This window comes from Zophobas morio, unplaced genomic scaffold (assembly GCF_036711695.1).
Source record: "Zophobas morio isolate AGI-343-1 ecotype UQ-CSIRO unplaced genomic scaffold, CSIRO_AGI_Zmor_V1 ptg000023l, whole genome shotgun sequence".
In the NCBI taxonomy this organism is placed as follows: Eukaryota; Metazoa; Arthropoda; class Insecta; order Coleoptera; family Tenebrionidae; genus Zophobas; species Zophobas morio.
In genome coordinates, this window is record NW_026972128.1 from 11,724,758 (window position 1) to 11,744,364 (window position 19,607).

At 32.5% G+C, this 19,607-nt stretch overlaps 3 protein-coding genes and 1 long non-coding RNA gene across 12 annotated transcripts; 3 read left to right on the forward strand and 1 right to left on the reverse strand.

The window, feature by feature from the left end:
- Positions 1 to 9: 9 nt before the first annotated feature.
- On the reverse strand, positions 10 to 3,396 carry LOC135134406 (trimeric intracellular cation channel type 1B.1). Its single transcript, XM_064063084.1, has 4 exons — positions 3,276 to 3,396; positions 881 to 1,037; positions 557 to 829; positions 10 to 496 (listed from the first exon to the last, which is right to left on the reverse strand). Exons 1-4 carry the CDS (start codon positions 3,394 to 3,396, stop codon positions 217 to 219), a joined length of 831 nt encoding a protein of 276 aa, XP_063919154.1. The 3' UTR covers positions 10 to 216.
- Positions 3,397 to 3,578: 182 nt separating this feature from the next.
- On the forward strand, positions 3,579 to 10,481 carry LOC135134402 (putative glycerol kinase 5). 3 transcript variants are annotated; one of them, XM_064063073.1, is made up of 11 exons: positions 3,579 to 3,667; positions 7,665 to 7,782; positions 7,836 to 7,929; positions 8,370 to 8,539; positions 8,590 to 8,679; positions 8,732 to 9,043; positions 9,093 to 9,324; positions 9,377 to 9,471; positions 9,521 to 9,684; positions 9,738 to 9,871; positions 9,929 to 10,481. In XM_064063073.1, the coding sequence occupies exons 2-11, from the start codon at positions 7,675 to 7,677 to the stop codon at positions 10,084 to 10,086; spliced, it is 1,557 nt and encodes a 518-aa protein (XP_063919143.1). In that variant the 5' UTR covers positions 3,579 to 3,667; positions 7,665 to 7,674; the 3' UTR covers positions 10,087 to 10,481. The 3 variants fall into 3 exon arrangements, with proteins under 3 accessions (XP_063919143.1, XP_063919142.1, XP_063919144.1); XM_064063072.1 differs by lacking the exon at positions 3,579 to 3,667 and adding an exon at positions 5,032 to 5,372; XM_064063074.1 differs by lacking the exon at positions 3,579 to 3,667 and adding an exon at positions 5,084 to 5,148.
- A 2,134-nt stretch (positions 10,482 to 12,615) lies between these two features.
- LOC135134404 (microtubule-associated protein RP/EB family member 1) lies at positions 12,616 to 19,606 on the forward strand. 7 transcript variants are annotated; one of them, XM_064063081.1, is made up of 7 exons: positions 12,616 to 12,721; positions 12,969 to 13,033; positions 13,220 to 13,488; positions 16,863 to 17,073; positions 18,921 to 19,030; positions 19,080 to 19,217; positions 19,274 to 19,606. In XM_064063081.1, the coding sequence occupies exons 1-7, from the start codon at positions 12,642 to 12,644 to the stop codon at positions 19,328 to 19,330; spliced, it is 930 nt and encodes a 309-aa protein (XP_063919151.1). In that variant the 5' UTR covers positions 12,616 to 12,641; the 3' UTR covers positions 19,331 to 19,606. The 7 variants fall into 7 exon arrangements, with proteins under 7 accessions (XP_063919151.1, XP_063919152.1, XP_063919147.1 ...); XM_064063082.1 differs by having other exon boundaries at positions 18,927 to 19,030; XM_064063077.1 differs by lacking the exon at positions 16,863 to 17,073 and adding an exon at positions 17,520 to 17,784 and having other exon boundaries at positions 12,619 to 12,721.
- Positions 13,499 to 16,856, forward strand: LOC135134409 (uncharacterized). The gene is made up of 3 exons (XR_010281299.1): positions 13,499 to 14,786; positions 14,832 to 15,078; positions 16,356 to 16,856. It is a non-coding gene; the product is annotated as an uncharacterized LOC135134409 (long non-coding RNA).
- Position 19,607: the final 1 nt, after the last annotated feature.

Below are 19,607 nucleotides of genomic sequence, written 5' to 3' on the forward strand. Positions count from 1 at the left end.
AACAAAAACTGAAGAGAAATAGTTTATTAAATACAAATAAAAATATCTTGGTACATACGTAATTATTGCTGTTAACATAAAACCCTACATCTCTTTCCAATGAAGGATTTTATCTTGTAAGTCTTAACCGAAAACAGACAAACAATGAAAAGATAAATTTGATCTTCCGCACCTAATCAAATTTATCCTTTTCTTAAAACTTAAAAGAAAATCAGTTCAATTCGTTTTCTTTGCATCTTTAACTTCTCCTTCTTTGGGTTGTCCCCTGCCCAAAATCTTTGCCAAACTATCCCAAATGCCTCCAAAGAATAATGCACACATTAAGTTTTCAAATGGAACGAACGGATCGTGTATTCCCAAAAGTATGGAAGATAATTTGAAGTACACAAAGAAGATCACAATTCCGAAATAGACTAAAGCGTGTGGTGCCGAAATCAGCTCGGTCTTCCTGTCTAAAATAAAGATGAGGGAAGCCACAAGTGAAGCTTTCGTGTAGCTGGAAATTAGTTTCAATTAAAAATGTAACCATAATGTGTAGAAAAAAAATGAGACATACAAACTCGGCTGCATAAATTCCATGGCAGTTGGTGTCCATACGCCTCTGATAAGTCTTTCTAATAACCTGGTAAATCCAGCACCATTTCCTTTTAAGGTTCCAATAATTATCATTATGAGGTATCCATTTGGGTACAATTTGGCAGCATGAGTTACACCGTCGTACACTTTTTTACATCTATAAATTTCTTTCATCGCTGAGAAAACTACTTTGATTGGAAGAAACTTGGCTAGTTTGTATCCCAAGTCAATTGGCGTGTAAAAAATTACATACCTGCACAGAGTTAATTAAAACGTGAAACACACAACTTTTGCAATGTTTTACCAAACTAATGTGGCGACTACTAACTGAGGTGTGTTTTTGAGCGGTGCTAAGATCGGTTCTGCGAGGAGTCCATTTGCTACCATACCACCAGCAAACACCACCAACATATACGACAACCAACATGCTAAGGGGTGTTTACGTGAAAATGTTTGAGCGCCTAAAAATTCACAACACGTTAGAATTAAGCAAGCCGTACCTATGTAGCACACTCTAAAAATCGACTAGTTTCTTAAATCTCAATTTTTACAATAACTGTATATTATTGGCCTCCAATTTTAAGCTACATTATGGGTCTTACTTATTAAACTTGTCTGAGAGAAACAATACTATAATGCAGTTTATTCGTAATCATTTTCATACTTATATTGTTTCACTAATGCAAGAGTTGTATGTAGATCCATTGCATAAATTTATGTGTTTAGTATCCTTAATTGTATTCGTATTTATGAAAATTCCATTTTTTGTGGCTCAGTAAGACTACAAAAACGAAAATATATTTTGAAAATTCCACACAGCACCACCTTTCCCCAAAGGAGCCAACAAATATTACAATTGTCAGATCTAATTGTTCTAATAGCAGACATACGACAATTACAATTTTGGAATTAATTAAAGGAATTATTGTCACAACATGAATAACCAGTAACGTTATATCAAACAACAATAACGATAACAAACGTTTAAAATAAACGTACTATCCAACAGAAAAACAAGTCTGATAAGCCAAACTACATAAGTAGAACCAGACTATTTAAATAAATATTACAAGGCCGTTGGCACTACTCATATTCATTATTAATTATATACAGCTGTTTCAAATTTTACTAATTTTACAAAACTAAAATACTCTTAAATTAAATAGAAACATTAATACAGAAAGCAACTTTTCATGCTTATAAATGAGAAATCCTGCAGCTATGATTTTTAGACCCACCCTATTATTATTATTATTATTATTATTACTAGATAATTATTTCATGCCCGACAAACATTTACTTACATATTTGCTATACCAACTAAGAGTATGTATTTCTATAATTTGATTTCACACATTTGTAAATTTACATCTGAACCTAAGGTTGCATGACCTTTAAAAAAATTAAAAAAAACCCTTTTGTCATATGATGTGTTAGACTTTAAAACATAATCTTTACGTCAGTTCACGTTTAATTGGCGGTATTGTCAATTCGATCAAAGTACCTCAGATTTTCCAAAAAGTATACATGAATCCTATACGACTTATAGTCGAGAAAGATTACCATTATCACCTATTGTTATTCAAATTTGATTCGAAGTTTCGATTTTTCTTAAATCTTCATGTTTTAAAACTACATTTTTCTCTTAGTTATTACAAAATACGAAATTTTATCTTGGTTTTTAAACGTAATTTACTTAAAAACGGCAGATTCTAGGTAATATGTTTTTATTGTATTAATTACTCAAATTGTGGTTTGAAATTTTAATATAGAGCACTACAGACTTTTATTTACTCAAATTTTATCGTTATTTTTCTGTATTAACCAAAGTTATCATTGACAGTTATATATGCGGTCTAAATACATGTATACATATGTGATTGGACATGTGTTTTATATAACACTATGTAAAGAACAAACAAATATCACATCGTGATAATTTTACAGTAAATATAATCTACTACTTTGGTGTTGATCTTTCGAAAAATTCTCGATAATAAAAAAAAAAAACAAAATTCTAACATATTGCAAAATACGACGTGATACACAGAAATATAATTTATAGGAAAACTGAAAATTGAAGAAAAATTGTAATTTAAAATAAAATATTTAGAACTAAATAAATTATGGAGGACCGACGTATTTATCAACTTCTTCAGTAATTCGAAGTTTTTTTTACGAAGTGGCAGTAAAACCAATTTAATAAAATTATGACAGTTTAGACAATTAAAATTTATCGTTTTACACATGAACTTGTAGTTTACAACGTAAGGTCATTTATTTATAAACTCATGCTTTCGTTTAATCTATTTTTTTTACCGTCATGAATGTGTGAAGAGGACAGGATCTAAAATACGAAATACCAGCTGACCAAATTTAAAACTTTGACATCAACGAGTGCATCATGATACATCCGTCTATTAAAAAATAATGTACCTACAATTCCTTAAATAACTCCGACTCCTGCTTTATTTAAACTGAATGAAATCCATAGATAAAACACCCATATCACGCAAGCGCCGCACCGCGCTGCGGCCTCGTTACATCATAAAAATACACTCTATGTAGAGGCTTCTGAATAAGACGACACCGAAAACTATTCTTAATTGCAAGTCCGATCTAAACCGCAAGTCATAATAAAAGTAGGACGGCCAATGTTGTCTCTAGTCGTACGTTATTGTGTGCATTCGTTCACCTACCGCTTCCCAGGTCTTCCCTTACGGACAGGGCGCACAAGGTGCAGTGCGCAATGTCGAAATAGGGAAACATCTTGAGCTTGACCACCTGGTTGGCGATGTCGAGGAAAGCCTCCGGATCCATCTTGAGGCCGGTGCAGATTGTTCACACTTTCACTACGAAACACTGAGATAAAAGGCTTAAGTGGTTGGACCAAAGATAGGAAATTAGCGACGCTCGCACATGGCTGATTGCCAGGCTCGGACTAGGTTATAGCTCGCTGGGCCCGACGCCGCAAAATCCTGACCCTGACGCCGCGACGCTATTTTAAACCTTCAGATGGGAGAAAATTTTCAGGATTTTTGGGAATGCTCGGAATACTGACAGTATTGCTGGTTGTCTACACCACAGACAGGTAACTACTAGATGCTTTGTGCACGTTGCTTTTATAGACAGCCACGTATCTGTTCACCTAGAAAGTCATTTGGAAAACTTTTGAAAGTTTATTGTTCAAGTGTTTTCTGTTATCTCATCATTCGGTCTATGGATGTAATTACTGTGTACATGAGTCGTTAATTATGTGTAAAATCAAAAATTTTACCAAACTTCATCAAGTTTCTAGAGATGTTACGAAAAATGCAAACATTCACAATTATTAATATTTTAATTTTATCGTAGTCGTTAAAACATCCTACAACGAAAAATTTGTTATGTTAATGAATGAGGACTTAACGCAAATTTAAATAATAAATGTGGTGATAAATTAATTTGTTAGTTCGTAGTTATCGGGTTTCAAAGTAAAAGTGTCCCTTTCTGGGGCGTTCCTGCTCAAAGAAAATCGCTTTTCAACTATTATGCTGAATGGACTTTGACAAATAGCCATTTTCATATTTTCTCTATATTTTACGGCTTGTGCAATACGAAAATGTCAGTCTTCCGTTTGAAGATTTTATTACGTACAGTTGCGGCCCCCAAAAGTCCACGATTTTTCGTTGTCATGGAATTTTTTTAATTTTTAAGTTAAAGTAAATTTGCCTATTACCAGTGGCGTAACATTTTTGAATAAAGAAAATGTCAAATTTGACATACATTTACAATAGAGAAAATTATCGTGTACTTTTGGAAAGCCGCAACTGTACACAATTTCCGAAAGTGCTATACCGATTGTCATGAAATATTAGGTGTATTTTAGGAATATCGCATACATGGTAAAAAGCTAACTAATATTTTTCTGTTCATCCCTACCAACAATTTGATGGCGTCGCTTCAAACTTTTATCAACATACTTCGATAGTTGTTGTTGTTGTTATTAATCCGCCCTTTTTTTGTCCTAGAGACACCTAATTTTTGGAAAAAATATCAAACAATTTGCAATTTGGCTTAGAATTTATAAGACTGACTCTTAACTTAAAAAATTGTTTTCAGCGTGACTATTAACATACATAACAACTAGGTATGTCGCATATTTTCAAATGTGTTTGTGAAATTTATAATAATTGCAATTGCATATTTGTGGTTGGTTTAGACACTGAACAGATTTTAACAATTGTCCCATGTTAAAGTAAGATAACTGTAAAAAATATAGTTATAAACGAGTAAATAAATAGCTTATTTGAAAAATATTTAAAGTTAAACTGGGATATTATATTTCTTCAGTTTTAACATACTTGAAATAATAAATTTTATTTTATTTGATTTTATCAATGTAAATTACATCACACCTAAGTAATATGTAAGTACTTGGAATTTTTGATACTTGACATGTATTCGGATTACACTAGTTTCAACTGTAGATGAAATCATTAAGGAGATTGCTAAATCAGACATGCGCAAAATACTCAGAGAGTATTGCAGTAATTGTAAACACTGATATCCAACTCAGTTATCATGAACACGGTAAGACGCTATTGTGATAAACAATACTCAATTGAATCGTGAAGTCAACGATATTCATGTTGTGATGTGAACAAATGCTTGTCATTCACCAAGCTCTGGAGGTCAACAACATAGTTTCGTTGGCTTAGTGAAACGCATTAGTAGTGAAATGCATAAGAAGTGCTGTCTAGCGTGTGTTATTTTAACAGTGAAGAAACTAAGATACATTTGAAAACAAGATCCAGGTAATTTATATATGTAATGGGTAAATCTAATTTAAAATTATGTGTGTTAATTGTTTTTAATTAGTTGCGATGTAGCTGAGTGTTTTCTGTCTGTACACTTGAAACGTGTAATTTTCTCATAAGTTTTTTAAATGCTACTTGAACTAAATTCCAAAGATCTAAGTACAATTAACTAACTACACTTATACTTAAATGAAAATGTGTTTCCTTGGTTATTTCCAAGTTATATATTTTTTGAATTCTAAAAATGTTCCAAATTTTTGGAGTCATATGGTGCAAATAATACATCAAGACATAATTAACCAAGGTGATGAGGCGACGAAGTATTGAATATAATATCTAGCTTTTTAATTATGGTTACACAAACAGTGATTGGAACAATTACTTTTAAGAACCAATGCATTACAATTACTCATTATTCAGTAACAATGGTAACTCATTACAATTACAAATTACGTTTTTTTTTAAGGAATTCATTACAATTACTCATCACTTGTAAAAAGTAATGAATTACTTTAACAATTACTTTTTGCACACAAAATTTGATGAAGACAATTTTAGATATTTGTTGTATGGGTCCAAAGGGTCAAGAAAAACGTGTTAGAATGAAAAAGGCAGTGAGTGATTTATTTTACTAACGCATTTGTTATATATTCACATCAGTAAATAAAATAAAACAAATACTTCACGCAAGAGGACTATATTCATGATTTAAATTCAATAATAATTGACATTCAAAATTGTCGTCAGCTAAGGCATGACGTTTGTCTTTAAAACATCCGCGCCAACACTAAACATCCATTCCACTGCGGCGCTAAATGGAATTGTTGTGTTATATTTTATAAGAAACAAGTCTCTAAAACATAGAGCACTTTGATTCAGTAGATCTAATTGTCTCCTTTTATTCTTTAAACAATTGTCAAAATGTGTTTTTATCAAATCTTCATCTGAGGGAATAATTTTCCAACTTAACTGCATTTCTATGAGTCTTTATCTCATCCATTACCCAGTTGTAAGCCTCTTGTTTTTTTTTTCAGGGGGAATCCAATCCAGTTTGAATTGTGGGTGGATGCAACTTGAAATTACTATAGCTCGTTTCCACCAAATACGTTAAAATCTAAAATTTGATTAACACACTTCTTACTTGAATACCAAAATATTTCCAACTTACCTTATTAAAATGCCGTCAATTAAATTTTATGGGTTTTATGAAAAATGGCTAAAGTTTGTTTGACCACAAATATTAAATTTTCTGCTCCTGTTTACTCAATTCTTTATTGAGATATTTTATTTCTGTAAAGCGCAATGGATTTTTTAATACAATTTCTACTAACGTACTTTTTTAAAAATTTAAAACTGATCCATAAATAGCGAAAACCAGATAGTCTCATACCCATCATAATTTTAACGAGTTGTAGTTTATTTTTGATAACAAAATTTAAAAAACGGAAAAGCAGTCTGGATACGGTTTTTACGCTCATTTCAACGGTCTGAAGTTTATTACAATCGGGCGTATACTTTTGGCAAAAACTTGGGCAGAAGTTTATATGTCTTTCCCTATGCTGGAATATGCTTTAGCTCACCCTTAAAATGATGCAGAACTTATGTTATGTTATGGTTACCTGGTTCTTTAACAAATTCTGTGCTAAAGTGGTTTTACATTTTAACTACCTACTCTTTGTGGGGACGAACCAGGTACAATAATCCCAGCAGGTCCGATAAACCATTCGTAGAGAAAACAAAACAATATTTTTGAGTATTTATGTTAAAAATAATTGCAAAAAGTAATTGTAAAGTGACTGAATTACTCAAAAATGTAATTCGTTGCAAATACTCATTACTTAAAAAGGAATTGAATTACAGTAATGAATTACTTGTAATTGAATTACTTCCAACCACTGTACTTACACAAATAAGCTCTACGTTAACACTTGACAGATGCTGCCGATTTTCAAACTATTTTGATTCGCTGTAAAAATTGATAGAAACTTAATGATTTTTGCAATGTCATGATTTAATATAAAATAAAAAAGACATTTGTCACACTGCCAGATAGCGCAAATGAGATTCTTGATAACAATTATAGTAGGTACATACTACAATCATGAACGAAGTTCGTAGTTGAGTTGCTATTGTTGTTGTCAACCACGCCTATGACGTATATACATTAATTACAACAACTTCGAAAACATTCATTCTGATTACTTTTTAAAGGCACATTTTTACCTTTGCAAGTCTAGGCAGACCTGCTCCACATTTAGTATACTTTCTATTTTCTTTTTATTTCTTAAGGTATTGAGCTATGGAGTCTCCGGATTCTTACGTAGCTTCGTTAGACATTGGGACTACCACAGTACGATGCATTATTTTAAATCGTTTGGGTCAAATTGCTGGATCTGCTAGTTCCACTGTAAGTACCGATGAATAGCAAATGTTCCAAAAGTTTTTTTAACCAATTTACAGGTGAAACTAATATACCCTAAACCAGGCTTTGTTGAAATCAGCCCAAATCATCTGTGGGATCAAATTCTGAATGTGATTAATGCAGCCGTTTCTGGTAAATACTATATTTATATTTCAGAAATATATTTACACAAAATACACACTTCATTATAATGTCAGAATGGGACAGTATATAAACAATGATTAACCTATAATCACAATACAGTACAAAAACTCAAAGATATAAAACTACGAAAATGTTTCATTACTGTTGCGTAACTGAGTTTTTTTTTGGTGTTTAAAACTTTTAAGAAGTCTAATCCGTGCCACTTTGAACGGCTATTTTCCACAGGTTAGCAGCTATTAGCCGCACATCTATATTTTGGATGTGTACAAGACATACTGAAGGAATCTACTTCTAAAATTTGTTCCGTTAATATATATTTCTTTTTTCATTATTTTCAAAGCAATACAATTTTTTTTCCATCAGTAAAATGATACTCCATCTTGGTTAAAACAGCCCTAAACTAACAGATATACTATTTTATTTTTTAGACGCCAAACTAAATATAACAAACATCAAATGCCTTGGAATAGCTACTCAAAGATCAACATTTTTAACGTGGTGTCGAGATTCCGGAAAACCGTTCCATAATTTCATCACATGGAAAGACATAAGGGCAAAAAAACTATGTAAACAACTAAATTCGTCTCTATATATAAAAGTATTATTGTAAGTAAGCAACACTTTCAATATTTAATGTTAAATATCTAGGCACTCCGAGTGGGAGCTTACGGTATATATTTTGTAACCAGAAGCAGCAGATTTTTAACTGGAAGTCGACTAAAAATTTCGTCAAATCATGTACGTAACCAAATATCTTTCACTTACAAGTAGGTACTAAAACCATTAGTAGGTAACCGGCAGACTACTATGGGTTCTCCAAAACATTCCAGAATTAAAAGCAGCTGTTAGTCAAAAAACTGTTATGTTTGGAACTATTGATACATGGTTATTGTACAAATTTTCTAAAGGAAACCTACATGTGACTGATATTAGCAATGCAGCTGCGACTGGGTTTTACGATCCCTTCGTTTCTGAGTGGGGTTCCTGGGCAACTCTTCTCGGAATACCTGAACAAATTCTCCCTCAAGTAGTAGAAAATGATTTTGATTTTGGGAACACGGCTGAAGATATTTTTGGGGTTTCAATACCCATACGGTGTGTGGTATGTAATGCAACAATTAATTGCAACAAAATTTGAATTTCTGTTTTAGATGGCCGACCAGTCATCATCGATGTTTGCATCTTGTTGCTTTGCCACCGATGACGTTAAAATTACTTTAGGGACTGGCGCCTTCTTGGACGTTAATACATCAACAAAAATCCATACAAGTGTTACAGGGATCTATCCGTTAGTTGGATGGAAACTTAAGGGTAGGTCGACATGCATAGGAGAGGTACCCTGCAATGACTGTGGTTCTTTAATTCAGTGGCTCTTGAATATAGGTAATCCACTAATTAATGTAGGTGATCAGATATTAGTTCCAATATTTTGAAGGCTTAATTAACAATCCTTCCGAGATTGGCGATATGGTTACCAGTATAGATGACAGCGACGGAGTTTATTTTATACCCGCTTTCAGTGGATTAGGTGTAAGCAACCATAACAATGAAAATTACAATTATTTTAATTAAAATTCAGCCTCCAATTAATGACGAAAAAGCCAGTTCGGGTTTTCTGGGCATCAAACCAACTACAACCCCCAATCACATGGTTCGATCAGTGTTAGAGGGAATAATTTATCGAATAGTTCTTGCCTTTCAAACTTTAAAAAACGAAAGAAACAAAGAATACGATAAACTTGTGTAAGTGATTTTTGTCAAAATTCGTCCCTTGTCTTTAATTATTACTTGCGCAGTGTTGATGGAGGCGTGTCCAAATGTGACTTCGTTTGTCAGATGCTGGCAGATTTAACAGGAGCGGTTGTGGAAAGATTACAATTCTCAGAGATGACAGCCCTAGGAGTTGGATTTTTAGCCGGATTGTCATCAGGTATGTTTTAATAAATAAACAGTGTGGTCAATTGTCTAATAATTTGCTTCTATGCAGGTATCTGGAAAGACTACGGTGAACTGAAAACGCTCAATCAAATAGAAAAGTCGTTTAAACCAACAAATAATTTTGATGTCAGACAAAAATATTCAACGGATTTTAAGATATGGTTAAATGCTGTAGACAGATTTAAAATATGGTACGAAGAAGACTGAAGACGTATTTTCACACAAAATGTTACTACAGAGGTTAGAAACCTCTGAAACAGTTGTTTTATAATTCTTCTGTGATAGTGGCAACTTAGTAATGTCAATCATTGATACAAATATAGAAAAACAAAATTTTACACTTTTATATAAAAAAATAACACTTAAATTCTACATTCCTGCTATACATTCTTTTTCATTCAGTATTCATAGATGCGTTAGATATTAGACACATACACGACAAACGCATAGGTACGTTATGTTAATACAACGTTTACGTTTTAAATAAATTACTCTATTTTTGGTATCTCTTTAGAAAAATTATATACATGAGGGTTTATACTTTATGGTGAGGATAATGTTAACAAAAATGGTTACAGTTGTTAATAGATTTTGTTGTTGTACGATGTTTGTTTTTTTTAACGACACATCCTTAAGCTAATTTAAAGTGTTAAGGTAGAAATTACGGTTTTAATGTATCTAATTGGATACATGCAATGATAATTACAGGAAAACTAATGGCAGCGACAATTAATGAATTTAAATATGAATTAAATCGATATCCATACATGGAATATCCAGTAAATAACGATTTATAGATGAGTCATTCCAAATAATCGATACAACTGTAATCAAAATATTTCATACCACTATGTCGAGGTCGTAAAAAAATCATAATAACGAAACAAATCGTGTGGTCAAGGAACAACCGATGTCCAAAACGGTAAAATTTGTTCTAACACTCTACAACGTTAAAAGAATTCTTGTTGCATGTGTCCAAATTTTAGTCGCTTAAGAATGGTTGCATCTGAGGGGACTATAAAGAAACTGTTACTGTCACATCATAATTGCTTCAAAACTACTACCTGCTTAGCAAACAAATTGAAAACTATTAAAAAACTAACCACAATAAAGTCTCTTTTAGAATATCAGAAAACTGGTCACAATAAATGCAGAAAACTTTTATTTTTAATGTTTGTAAATGTATTTATATACGGAAGTGAATTTGGCTTTGTTGAGATAAGTAAATATCCGGGAAGTTTGGCGACGTGTATCGCCGTGGTTTCCCAACAGATTGACAAAAACCGATACATACAAGTAACAATATGAGCACCTACTTAAATAGAATATAAATTTAATCATTAATCATTGTGTATCTTCACCTACACTTGTAATAAAGCGTAGTAGATCTCCTTGTAGAATGTGGACGTAAATTTTACAAATACATTTTATTTCTAAAATTTTTTTCTAGAATGTTGTAAATTTTTATTCTTTTACATAGCTTCTCCAAATTTATAATTTTATTGGAAAAATATATAAAATTCTCAGTCTACATCCATGATAATTCTAGAATATTTGATTCACGTTTTTCAAATAATTACACTAAAGCACACGATACGATACATAAATCTTACCTGCCTTGGCAACGCTGACAAATCAATAAAAGCAAACCGTATAAAAAAATAAACAGGTTAAATTGTTTATTAGGAAATGCTCTGTAAAAAAATTATCGAAACTTTTTTATTGTTAATGTTACGCCGAAAAGTTGTTATCAAAAGTTGTAGATAAGTGTATTATCTACAAAAAATGCGCCTTTCAAAATTTTTGTCATGCTTACGATTACAGAGATAAATCAGAAAAACTACTGCAGCCTTATTTTCAAGATGGCAGCGGAATGAAAATACCCCCACTCCCGAAAATTCACTGTTACATCCCCCTGTGAAACCCACAAAAAAAAGTTCGCTGCCTACTGAAAATCCACGGTTAGCTAATTTTTACGCTTGGACTTACTATAGGTATGTTTTTACAAAAACTCTGCACTAATAACTATTAACACTAATATTTAATAGATTTACGTTACATATTTGATGTGGGTGTTATTACTGATGCAAGCAAGTTTATCACACCGTATTCAAAAATTCAGTTGTTTATAGAAAAATCGCAAAAACACCGCGGCCTAGAACACTAGGAAATATTTTTAGTTCTCAAGGATAAATCTAACAATAACAAGTCCTAGGTTGTTGTTGTTATTGTTATGTATGTATTATTTACAGTGACCATATTTATTGGTTAAACTATTTCATAGAACATGTTAGACTCAGAATTCAGTATCTTTGAGCCTTTCAGAAAATGGTGTTAAACTGGTCAAAGTAAATTTAAGACAGATCATACAAATACATTCATTATACATTTGCGAACGAATGTGTTATATACCTTACCAGTTTTTTAATGTTCTGGCCAATGAATCAATTTCTTTTCTATGTTGTGTATAGAAGTAACTTCCCACCATGGCATGGAGGTATTACAGGTAACCCATACGACTTAGACTTGACAGTATCTAAAAGAACAACAATTAAATATAACTAATTCCCTACCATGCCTATACTTTACGTTTCATTGTTTTCACTTCACATATTTGTATTTAAATTTTAAACTGTCTGGAAATTGTTGGTTTTCCACTATTCCACTACACACAGTTATGCAACCCGTGTGTCTGGTGACTTTCAACGGCGCCTTTGACGGATTTAGGAACTTTTAGTTTTATTAAGTTTGGAATATGGTGAATGGCCGGTAGGCCGGTGTTAAATTCTCTGCTAAATTTCCAACCACTCCCGATCAGAGACATTAAATTAATAATTCACAGGTAAATATTTCATTAGTATTAAACCCACACATTTTAAATACCAACTAAAATGTGAGCAAATTTCTCATGATTTCCGCAACGCACTGCATGGAGGTTTGTTCTCAATTGCAATTTTTGAAACGTCAATGCCATGGCCGAATTACAAAATTTTCACCAAATTTAACGAATTGTTTGAACTTTTTCCAAGTAAAAGTGCTACAATAACGTCGATTAATAATTTTAAGGCACTAATGAGTCTTATTTTTAGAATCGACGCGTTGGTTAAGCTTTACACATTTCACAATAACGGAACAACATCCCGTGTAAAAACCGGTATGCATCATTTTCGCCTCAAGTAATTTACAATCAAACTATTGAGTACAGCTACCGAATTTGACTCGTCTTCGCAATCCGTGTGGACTTTGTATAAAGTGGACCGTGTTTTCATTTAAAAAAATTAAAATATTTATCTTTGAAAAAAATGTGACGGTTTTTCTTAGTAAAAAATTTTTATTTTAGAAATGGCGGTGAATGTCTATTCGACGAACGTTACTTCAGATAACTTATCCCGACATGATATGCTAGCCTGGGTCAATGAATGCTTGCAAAGTAATTTTGCCAAAATTGAAGAACTATGTACAGGCGCTGCGTATTGTCAATTCATGGACATGTTATTCCCTGGTTCGGTTCAGCTTAAGAGGGTGAAATTCCGTACAAACTTAGAACATGAGTACATACAGAATTTTAAAATTTTACAAGCTGGATTTAAGAAGATGGGTGTAGATAAGGTAAGGATTTATTTATGATTCATGTACAACAATAATTTTGCGCATCATCATACAGTTGGACACTGCCCTAGAATTAGGTTACTTTATTATTCTTATAGTAAGAGAAAAAGGCACCATTTACACAAAAACGGTTAATTATGAGCGATTAGCGTACTATATATACTTCCCCATAATAAATAAAACCCATTTTTAAAATATTACATCAATGAAAGGTTTGCATCACACTATATTCCAGTTCATTAAAGGCAGAAAGCCAAAAGATTTCCAAATATAAACATTACTAACTGTGACATATATGCATTATTTAAGTAGTTCATTTGTGCATTTTTTATTGTAACTGCTATTGTTGTCATATTCGACATTTAAGAAACAATAAGATAACGTTATTGTTATTGTTTTAATTAAAAAAAAATGTTATTTGGTTTGTTATTAATAACGCAGTAAGTGGATATTACTGGAAATGTCATAGTAGTATGAGTATTGACGAAACAATTGTTTCCTCCATTATCTGAAGGTTTACTTTAGGGCTTATACCACTTGAGTTATATAGTTTAAGAACTTCTTCATGCCAAAGAGAAACAATTTGACAATATAGGACTGTTAATGATTAATCAGTTTAGATAATGTTATCTTATGTTAATATTTTTAAAATTAAATGATGTTGAAATTACATTTTCTCATTTCAAATACATATATGTACTTTTCTCGTGATTGTAGATAACATACTGTTCCAGCTGAGTGATTGCTTTCATAAAAACGCGTAAAAAACGAGTCAATCCAAGAAAGAAAATTATCATGTTTCTTGAAATGAATGGAATTAACCTAATTTTAAAGATTATGACATATTACAAGAAATTTTTCAAGTCTGTCGGAATTTTGTTCAGTAGCATCATTTTTTCATAATTTCAAATTTTGTTGAACTTATTGAAAACGAAAATGCTATCGTCATACCAAAGTGTTTGTTTTACACTTGTTATTTCTTCAAAAATTGTATGCGTCGCGGAAAAAACCATGTAAGAGGGTAATCAAAAACCACTTGAACTTTTATTTTCAGAACCATGAATTCATGCATTCATACTTCTTGAAACTTGCAAAATGCCAACTGTTATCTTTGAAAATTTATAGATAAATGATTTAGTAGAAAAATATTCAACATTGTATGATATTGGGTGACTCATATTGGTATTTCCACCCAGTGTCTTTGAACTGCCTTAACGAATAATATTTGTGACACCAAATTAAACAATTAAAATCTATGAATGTGGAGGTTTTGTAGACCGCGGAATATTTTGCTTACGGTTTCCGATCAATTTAGTTTATTAAGATTTCCATTGAGCATTAAGTGGTGTTTGATTTCATATTTGTATTACAATTATTATAAAGTTAAAAAAGTATCAGAAATTTTGTAAACAGAAAAACTTTATCAAACAGACTTTATAATATCTATACCACTGTGTTTGGAAAGAAAAATTGATAGTCACGTCCGGAGAAACTTGAGTCATAATTTATTCTTTGTCCCAAAGTAAGCATCTTTAATATCATTCTGAATCATCCGGTATATTGTACATTGATATCTACCTGAAGTAGATTGTTTCTATTTAAGACTGATTCTACAAAAATGGGAATTATTTTATAGTAAATATGGATATACAAGTTATCTAAATATTTCGAGATGATGAGTATTTTATGAATTGATCGATATTGTATCAAGGCTGAAGCTAAAAGGATCATTCAAAATAACAAATATTTATGATTTTATAAGCAAGGAAGTGAAATCTGAGTTCTTGATCTTCCGAAATGGAAAGCTTGGACTTCCTCATAATACTTGGTGTAATAATTTTATGAAAAATCCATATGGATCACCACATCTCGTTCAGTTAACGATGCTGTTAGTGCTTTTAATGCGCTGTACTGATGAACAATATTGGTCTCATGATAACAAAATTTTTTCAAATCATTCTCTAAATTTAAAATCATTCTCGAAGTGATAATTCCAAATGTTGTTGTAGATGAACTTGATGTGGATGGCATATTTTCTATAGCGCACTCATTTGCTGTTGTTTGTTTAGATTCTTGTTTCGAATAATAAGTTGGCTGTTTCTGTTTTCTCACGTTTTGTGGCCCAGGAAACTGAGAACAGGGAACTGAGAATTTTGTCTTTATCATGTAAAAAAAGCTTTTTATAATATCGTATGTAGTACAACATTTGCATAAGAGTTTTGCACCAAGTGTTTAATTCATCTATGAAAAACATAAAGTTTCCAAAATTGACAAATGTTAAATAAATACTTGCCAGGAAACTGATAATTTGACTGAAACCACACGCGTTCACTGATGAAAAACATTTTATTTAATAACGGACATTGAAAGTTTATCGTCAAATTGCTAACACGCGCCAAATAGACATCAAATTGGTCCAAACTGTCTAATTGGTATCTTCGCAAAAGTAACGTGATATTGTAATAAAAATTAAATATTGCCGACCAGGGAACTGAGAAATAAAACCGGTGGACCCTGTTTCACGTTGGTTAAAAACAAAAAAATAATAAATATCAATTCAAATATGCTAATATCAATTATTTTCACTAATATTAATTAAGTATGTGCCACAATATTTGAATTAGCAGCAATGCTACTTATTTTATAACACACCACATGTCAATTTACAGGGTGAGGACAGACCAGGGAACTGAGAATTTTATGTTTTAAAAATGTTTCTATAAACTTATTAGCATATTTTATCAACTATTTATCATTTGTCGGTGTCAATTCATGTATGATCTTTTGTTGTAAACAAATTTCAAGACAATATTTATGTTACATAAGGACAATCATTGGTGGTCTTTTGAAAATTCCCATTTTTGTAGAATCAGTCTTAACGAGGTCGTTATTTTTAGTGAACATTAATATTTATTGTTGTTTGAGATAACGACATGTACTTAGTACAGTCAAAAAACGACCTTTAAACTGGACCATAATAAGAGTAATTTACGCCAAACCTGTTTCTTTGTTCAAGATTAATTTATTGCAGATCATTAAGTTTAGGTAAAATTTCGAAAGTGAATTTTAAAAAAGTGTACATCATTTGATATCTAGAAAACAAACAATACATAACCAAAAATTTAAACAGTTGCGTACGTAGCTACTGGGTTCAACGTAAGTAGTTACTCGCAACAGTAAAAATTTGTATATTTCTGCTACCAACCATTGTTCTTATTTACATAACATCCTCATTTAAGTATCAAGTTAAAAACTTTGCTCTCATGTAATTTTCTTTCATATTTTCGCATCATTATGTCGAAATCTTTAACATGAACATTTTGTTTGGTACGAAAATTAATGATCAATTAACGGGTTATTTGCGATAATTGTAGATTATACCCGTAGATAAATTAATAAAGGGACGTTTCCAAGACAATTTCGAATTCTTGCAATGGTTTAAGAAATTTTTTGACGCTAATTACGATGGTAGAGATTACGACGCAATAGAAGCCAGAGGTGGTATCACTCTCGGTGCGGCTGCACACGAGCACCACATTGGAGGACTTGTGCCCCATATAACAAAAACCGCACCTAATAAACAGGGTAAATCGACGTACCTGTCCCACGACGAAATCAACCCTTAACCATATAAAATACTTGTTCAGTAAAAACGTTTTCAGTGTATCTGATAAAACTTGACCGCCTTAAAGGTCAAAGACCAACCCAAACCACAAATCATAATTTGTGCAGTTGGTTATTGTTCTGCTTTAAGCATTGTTTGACTGCCTTATCACGCATGCATCGAGAGTTTGCATTATTCGCTGAATTTTATTGGAGTAGTGAAAACGTTTCTACAAAGTGTGGGTCGGTTTCGTTAGTTTGCGCGCTTTTGCTTATCTCCCTGTAGCCGTGGGGTAGTGGCCTTCAGAACGACGTTCCACCCCCCTTTTCGTTCGACCATTATGTTATTTTGTTTTCGTCAAGCATGTTGTCTTTCCGTTCTAGTTTGTTTCATTTCGCTTTGTTTTTGTTTTGGTGGCTGCGATTAGATAGTCCCCATTGACAAATTGGTGAAAGGACGGTTCCAAGACAACTTTGAATTTTTGCAATGGTTCAAAAAATTCTTCGATGCTAACTATAGGGGTAACGAATACGACGCTCTGTCGTGTCGGAACGGCGAAGTTATGGGAGGGGGCGGCATTAACGCTCCAAGAAGTACCAACTCATTGGTGGCGAGAAGAGCAGTTCCGACTTCGCCAGCCAAAACGGCACCGGCGAAACCAATCGGCCGAGCGAGTATGTCATTTATTTATGGTACGAGGGTAATTTGAAAAATTCGCGGCTTGCCGTACACAATAGGGGTGATAGGTCTTATATTTTTAATGTATTGTAATGCCTCGCCTTTCTCATTGGTCTGTCAAGTAGTTTGTTATAAACAGCAAGTCAAAGCCATACACCGTATTTTTCGTTGTGTTTGAATTGCACGGCGTGCTTGGAGAAGATGGTTGATAGAACCGGTTAACATCAGCCAGAAATTTTAACTAAATGAGAATGCTGCACTTTCACATCTACGGGAAGATGCCTGAAGAATTAAAGGTGATGCCAGAACTTCAAAAATGGACTTCAAAAAAATGTCATCACGCCAGAACTTTTAATAACTACGATTTGTTGTTAATTAAGGGTGTCCGAAATTGCCAACACTGGTGTTCAGATAATCCAAGATGGTGTGGTAGGCTGTTTCAAAATTAAAAAATTCTAAACTAGTGCACTTCAGTACTGTGAATTTACTACTAAAACTTAAATAGGAAAAATGGTTACAAAATTCGCACAAAAGAAGTCGCAATCCATTGTTTGTTAGACCCACCACAACACATTAGGAACCGTGTGAATATTTAAAACAATGAAAATATAATCATTCTCTGTCATCTAAGAAGAAATTGTCACTTTTATTTAAATTTACTGCTGTTCTGATATCTATGATGGGCAAAAAAGGGCACCAAATTCATACTAATTTTCATCTACGAAACAAGAATATTTGAAAAAAAATCCTCATACTAAGCTAATAATTCATTGTATGTAGTTAACAATTTTTGAACGCCACAGCAAATTGTGATGACTTTTAAGAATCTGATTTACAAGATAAGATAGACATTCAACAAAACTCTAATTCACTAATTACTAAAAAGAAGAGTATCTTGCTCTATCAGGCCGCGAATTCTTCAAATTAGCCTCGCAGTAACATCTGTAGTATGTGTAAATATAACTTGATTCACCAAAGAGGCTACCTGGAATTGCACTGCCAAAATTAACACTTCAATCTTCCTACTAGCCTTTTTACCACTGCACAATTGTTGCTGCTTCAATTGGTTTGTTTGCATATTTGAACATTTTTGTTTACATTTTTGCTAATGCCGATTTAACATATACATTGGCTTCGTTCAATATAACAGTTTTAGTGCCCAAAGTCAACACCGTTCGACCCATCACTAAAAATCCTCAAAACAAAGGAGGAGATGCAGGTAGACTAGACGAATTGACCAATCAGATCGCAGAGTTTAAGGTAATATCGGTGTTTTTTTGTGTTGCTCTTTCAGTGTGTGAATTTTTAGATCACAATCGACGGCTTGGAAAAGGAGCGAGACTTTTACTTTGGAAAATTACGAGACATCGAAGTGATGTGTCAAGAAGCGGAAGAGGCGCAGAATCCGTTAATTCAAAAAATCTTAGACGTTCTGTATGCTACAGAGGTAAACATGTAGTAACGTTCCAGTTTTTATTAAAAATCGTTTTTTGGAAAATTTAGGAGGGTTTTGCACCACCAGATGAAGTGGAAGCTGGAGGAGACGAGGATGAATATTAGCATAAATCATGCCTTTTATATGTTTAAAAAAAATTTTGCAATGTTTTAAATAATGCGGATTTAATAATGCAACTTTATGTAAGTTTTTCTGTTTAATTTAAGATAATACTTCTTTTTATATGAGTGTTGCTGCTTACGTGTGTGCGTTGGTCTCATACTAGTAAGTTGTTGATAATTGTCTCTATTTATGTTCGCCATTTAACGCCGTTATAATATTTAAGTTAAATGGATAACATGTTTGCAAAATTATTGTCACATAAATCTCGGTTTATTTAAC